General features: G+C 38.6%; 1 protein-coding gene across 1 annotated transcript in view; it reads left to right on the top strand.

The window, feature by feature from the left end:
- Positions 1-3,099: 3,099 nt before the first annotated feature.
- The window catches only part of GALNTL6 (polypeptide N-acetylgalactosaminyltransferase like 6), a gene marked incomplete at its 5' end in the record, with an annotated part of 168,587 nt that continues 165,545 nt past the window's right edge, over positions 3,100-6,141 (top strand). The window contains one exon of the mRNA XM_006022236.2: positions 3,100-3,208. Within this exon, the coding sequence (XP_006022298.1) occupies positions 3,100-3,208 (109 nt within the window). The remainder of the gene's footprint in view (positions 3,209-6,141) is intronic.

The following is a 6,141-nucleotide window of genomic DNA, read 5'->3' as shown; positions in this document are numbered from 1 at the left end:
CCCCCCCCCCAGCTCAGCATTGTCAAAGAGAAGGGAGGGTTCACTCTAGCACCTCCCAGCTTCTGGCCTGAAGCACATGTGCATTTCTTGAATCAAAAGTGAATGTCTATCCACTTGCAAATCAGTTCAAGTGGTGCAGGTTAAACTAGCCTGCATAGATTTAATCAATTTTGGCTCCAGCTTGAATATTTATACTTAGCCTTCATGACTGCAGGCCAGAAGAGGTCAGAGGTGGGGGTTAAGGGAATGGGGTGCTAGGACCTGCCTGCTACAACCTCTTCTCTCTGCAGTGGCAAGGAGAGAGGATCTGCAGCTAAAGCCTCCCTTTGCTGAATGCTGCCAAAGGCACAAGTGCATGGGCCAGATCTAGTGCCTTGCAGGCTGTAGGTTGTTGGCTTCTACTTTAGTCTATACATAGCGCTTCTGTCTTCTGATTTGGCCCTCATCTCCTGACCTGTAGTGAATCAGAAAGTGATTACAGAATGAATAAAATGAAAGAATAACATTTAGAATAATAAAGAAAACATTGAAGCACAGGTAATTGGTTTTAAGTAATCTGATCCAGCATTCATAATAATAAACAACATCAGATACAAGAATTTGCAGGTTTGTCGGTTATCCCCTTCCATAAACATTAAACTCATTTTTACTACAACAGGCCTTCACCACTCACCTCTGATGTCAGAGGATGGCTATGACAAATTTAATCCCTAACACTATATCTGGAGAAGCAAGGAAGTTATTATCCTTGAAAGTGAAATGAATGGCATAGCTCTTTCTAATGTTCCACAATATGTGAACGAACTGTAAAAGGAACATTTTAGATTATTTAGCAAAACCTTTCTGCCTAGGGTACAGTTCACATTTGTTCACCATTGTTAATGTGAGGAATTGCTGCTAAGCCATCACTTCATCAGTTATCATTGCAGGGATGAATTGTGCAAAGTAAAAGTTCATGAATCTTTCAGGAAGGTCTTTCTGAAAACAGTCTTCACTCTTCAGTTTCAATGAGAACATTTTCAGGATCTGGATTATACTTAGGGAGAAATTTTCTGTTCTTTAGAACAGGACTTACTGCAACCAGAGGATAAATTGCTCCATAGTTCCCTTGAGCCTTGATTTGTGGAAACAGCAGCTGGAGTTTTCAGCTGCATATTACCTAGTGGACAGATCTGATTCAGCAGCAGGTGTTAATGTAGCAATTAAAGGGAAAATGCAATGTAGAAGGCAAGTCATTTAGATGACATGAAAAGTAAGGAAATATCAGATACAGTGACTTAGAAGAAATAAAACTCCTTATAGCGTTGGTTCAGTTAATCCTAATGATTCAAATATGAACTGGTTTTGAACAATGGAAGGCTACAATAGTTTTATAAAGAAATGTTTGTTTTAAAGATGTCATCATAAAGGGCAGTAGAAAACTATATGAGAGACCAAAATCTTGGCTTGGAAGAGTCCATCTAATAATTTTTGCTCTGCTCACTTTTTTAGTTTTTATTGAGTAAAGGAGAACCCGATGTTTTAATACCCAGGTGGTTCACAAACCATTTAATTCACAGGGGGTTGCAAACTGGAGGACGAGCTGTGCCATTGATTGCTGTGGCTTTTACTTCTCCACTAAGCTGGAGCTCATCACCAGTCCCACGCAAATGATCAGAAAAACAGCATGCTTTGAAATAAAGCTGCAGCAAACAGCTGAAGCATCTCAGGGGTCCTGCACAACATAGCTGTGGCTACATGGACCCTTGGCTAGTTCACAAACTCTCATCTTTGTGAGGGGGAAGAGAGCCTGTGGAGAATCCAGCTGTTATTGTGTTCACAAAATTTAGACAAAGATTTAAAAAATGACTAAGTTTTTTCATCACTTTTGATATTGGCTTTGGGCAAGAGCTGCCAGACTCAGGAAGGCCTTTGACTTTCCTTCATTTCACATTCTTGCCAATAGCAACTGTTCTCCATTTTCCCGTAGGTAATCACCTAAGAGTGAAAGGGTCAAAAGTAAATTGAGCAAATTACTATGTAATCATGTATAATATTAAGCAATGTAAAATATTTTGCTAAAAAATACTAGCTGTGCTGTAGTGAAATCCCACAATGTTATGCAAATGTGATCTTGAGTAGAATAATGTGGAGTATGCATACGTAGAGATTACGCATGAATGCATAATTGATTGACTTATATAGTCTCTGATTTTTAGCGCATGCCTGCCTTGTGTCCTAAAAGAACTGAAATTTTGATTGAGGCTATGAAATAAAATGCAGAGAGAGATTCAAACAGACTGGCAGATTGACATAAACTGATGGAAAAATAAATTGAAACAAATCACTTTCAATGGAGCATCCTTATTTAGTCTGTTGCAGTTATTCTGCATGGACACATTCTGAATATGTATAGATAGATAGAGGGAGAAATTCATGTTTTATTTGCTTATGTAAATGAATGAACCTGAAGACTTCAAACTGATTTGGTGAAACCTTAAAAACCTGTTATAATTAGCAAGGCCAGAAAAGACCACTCAGCCTATTGAGTCTGACCCCAAATACTTTGCTAAACTATTTCCTATCAATATCTTCTGTCTAGTTTATTTTTTAATACCTCATGTAGTTAGAATTATATCACCATGAAGACTTAGCAAATCACCCATAGCAAGTTATTTATTCTATGAATATTAGGCCTGTGTGAATAGGCAACTATTCGATCTGGATTTGGCCAATTCAGATGCATCTGATTTGATTCAGAGATCTGAATCGCTTTTCTGATTCAGTTCGGCCTAATCAATTTGGAAAAGATTCGGCGATTTGGCCATAGGGTATAATGGGGAATCAATGAAATATCTATAACGTTGTTTTTTGGATGATTCAGATGAAACTTGCAGGGATGGTAGCTGCTGCTGAGGGCATGAAGTCTGCCAAGTTTCAAGGTGATAGGTGTAGGGGAACCACTTCAAAACCTTAAAATGTCCTTGGAAAAGTCTTCTGTTTGAAATAAAGATATGTTTTTATAAAGGATTTTTTTCCATGTGCGCGCGCGTGTGTGTGTGTCTATATATATATATATAAACTCTAGTTTGTGTTCATAAACCTACTCTAATCTTACAGCACGATACTGCATCTCCACACTAACAAGCTCTGTGTCCCATGGTAAACCATTGTCTGATGAAACAGATAGCACTGGTGTACTGAGGCCTCAGTGGTTCTTAGAGGAAAGGTAATATTGACATTGATGGAATAGATGAGGTACTGTCTTGCTGACTTTGTTGTTTTCATACTATTCTGCAGAGCTTTGCTGCAATAACAAGTACATTCTAAAAAACACGGTAGGATTATTGGAATAAGCACTTTTGAAAACTCAATCATATGCACCTTCCAAGGAAACTGAAATAGACTTCCAGCTTGCCCAAATATGCTGAGATCCATCCAAAGAAATATTACAATACAGTGTTCTTATAGAAATTAACAATTTCATCTCCCCAAAAGTGAAATTCTAGGCTGTGTCGAGCCCTAAAATCTTTGGTATTATGTGAGTTTAACCTGGGCCCTCTCCACTGGAGTACATTTCACCCTAATGGACTCTATTCCCATTAAGGGCTATGGAGTTTATATTAGTAATTCCCATTTTTACAGATGAATTAACTATGTTCTTTCCTTGTTTTGAACATTTACAGCTGTTCTTGGCTTGGCAAAACTGGTTCATTACTTGTAAACTCTGTCATCCTTTATTTTAGGATTCACAGTTTGCTTGTGTCCCATTCATTAAGAAACCAAAACCTTTCCCCCCCCCCCCCCCCCCCTCCACAACAAGCCCCACAAATTAATAAGGGCCCTCTGGCCTTTGCCATAAAACCACAAGTCTGCTTTTGCTTCCGTTTTCTCCAGGAGATGTTAGTTTGGCAGAAGTGTATGTCCTAGACCTAGGCACCATCTACAGATCTTGTACTTAATTCACTCATTATTTATTTTCTCCTCAGACTCTTCCACTGCATTTTTATAGTTTTGTTGTGTTCAGTCTTGCCCATTTTATCCTTCATACTTTACCTAATGTATTTATTTCTCACCTTTTTTTTCTTACACCTGCTCTTAATCTAAATGTAGACTACAAGCATCCAAAAGTATATTTGGTTCATCCATTCAAAATGACTGCGTTCAAGAGGATTTAAAATTGAGTGCAATGAGCTCCTTGATCCATAAATATTGTTCCATGTTCCACTACTACATAAATATTGTAGTAAGAAAACAGTGGTCTCATTTTCAAAGGTGATAAGCACCTGTAACTCCAAGTGAAAATAATGGGGGTTATAAGGGTTTGAGCACTTGAATCATTTAACTATACATTGGATTTTGTTGTTGTTGGTCTTGTTTGGTTATTTCATTTTTTTAAGGCAATTCCACGATACAACAACAGTTCTAAAATGGTTGCTGTATTTGTGGTCTGTGGGCCACTACTGGTCAGCAGAATATTTCCAGATGATCTAACGGAGCTAATAGGTCACAATACCTGTGGTCACAGTACCTTGTTTCTCTCTTTTGCTCAAGGCTACTTCTGTAGTCATCCAAATTCTTCACTGCTTAGCAGTGATGCCTATGGAGGAGAGAGAGGGGAACAGAGCATATGAGGGAGAGAGGTAAAAAAGAGCAAGTGTAAACTGTGATTAATTTTTTTTCCCCCAGAAAGGACAAAGTACTTGTCACATTGACAGGTAAAATATGGAAATGCTTTTCTATCATTACTTTTCCATGCAAGAAATTGCTGTAGTTGCTGAAGGGATGTTGGGTGATCACAAATGGGAAGGAAAGATTGTCCATGTGATTCTCAATAGTAACAGGAGGTCATCTATAAAGCAATCTGTCTGTTCCTATGTGGCTCATGCTATGAAAAAGGTTCACCTGGAGGATATTTTCTACTTTCAGATTTTCAGTTTTTATTTAAGTACTGCATACCATGATACTGGCATGAATCTTTCTCTCCAGTCTGATGAATGAATTGGGCCCCAGGTAAAAGCATAGGACAAAAAAGATACTTTTCCCAGCTTCATTCTATGAAAAGAAAAAAGTTTGTAGAATACTGTTTATCTCAATGTGTCATGCTCTGATATTAAAAACAAATCTGAAATAATAAGAGACAATGTTGTACAACTGGCAAACTGAACAGATTAGATCTTTCAATTAGCATGCTGATAGATCCACATTCAAACCTGTGTAGCTATTAATATGATTGTCACACAAGAATATAGATCTAGGTGCATCTCAAGATTGTCTCTCTCTTAATTTTAGGACAAGTTTCGTCTTGGTAATTTCTAAACTAACCTCAAGTCAGTGAAAGCAATGATGGCACACAAGGAACTAGCTTGAAATGCTATGGTCCCCTAGCATTGCTGTCTAGCCAGCGTATTTGCTCTTATTCAATATCACAGTTAGAGCCAAGGTTGCCAAGACATTGTATGTGGTACCTCAGAAAGTAGGTATCCTCTCATTATCTGATGTGTGCAGGAAGTATGTGATCAAAGCAGAAGCTTGCTGAAATGAAATAGTCCTTAGCACTCTAAAACTTATAACTTACTGGTTTGAAGTCAAGGAGCAAAAGCCAAAATATTTGAAGCGTATAAGCTGCACTGAAGTTCATCTTCCCTGCTAGCAATACTGTATTCATTTTTGCTGTATCTGTTATACACAGCCTCAGTGACAGATGAAAAGCACCCCACGCTGAACCAAGGTAGAAAGAGTTGTATATTCCAAGGTAGGAATGGTAGACAAAAATGAGGTAAAGGTGTCCCTCCCCAGTAACATCTAACAACAATCCCCAAGAAGGAATAAAAAGACAGGAAGTAAGCCTAGGAGACATGCCAGATCAGGACCTATGGGATGAGCTGGACAGAGCTGGACTAAGAACTCTTGGAGCAAAGACGCACGTTTCTTGTTACACTTCCCTAATAAAGCAGTGTAACCCTTTGGCCAGGCCTGGGTGGTAGTTGAAGAGACCGGTTCAAATTTGAGTGGGGTGGTGTGAGGGGGTTGGCTCAAGCCCCCACCCAGTAAACCGGGAAGATCTACCTTACTGGAGGTCCTAAAAGGACAACTTTCTCACTTGCAAGCAATTGTATAACCAATATAACAGTTGATTCAAGATAAATAAAAAATAATTAA

Source organism: Alligator sinensis, unplaced genomic scaffold (genome assembly GCF_000455745.1).
Source record: "Alligator sinensis unplaced genomic scaffold, ASM45574v1 scaffold211_1, whole genome shotgun sequence".
Classification (NCBI taxonomy): domain Eukaryota; kingdom Metazoa; phylum Chordata; order Crocodylia; family Alligatoridae; genus Alligator; species Alligator sinensis.
This window is presented reverse-complemented; position numbering and strand designations above follow the sequence as displayed.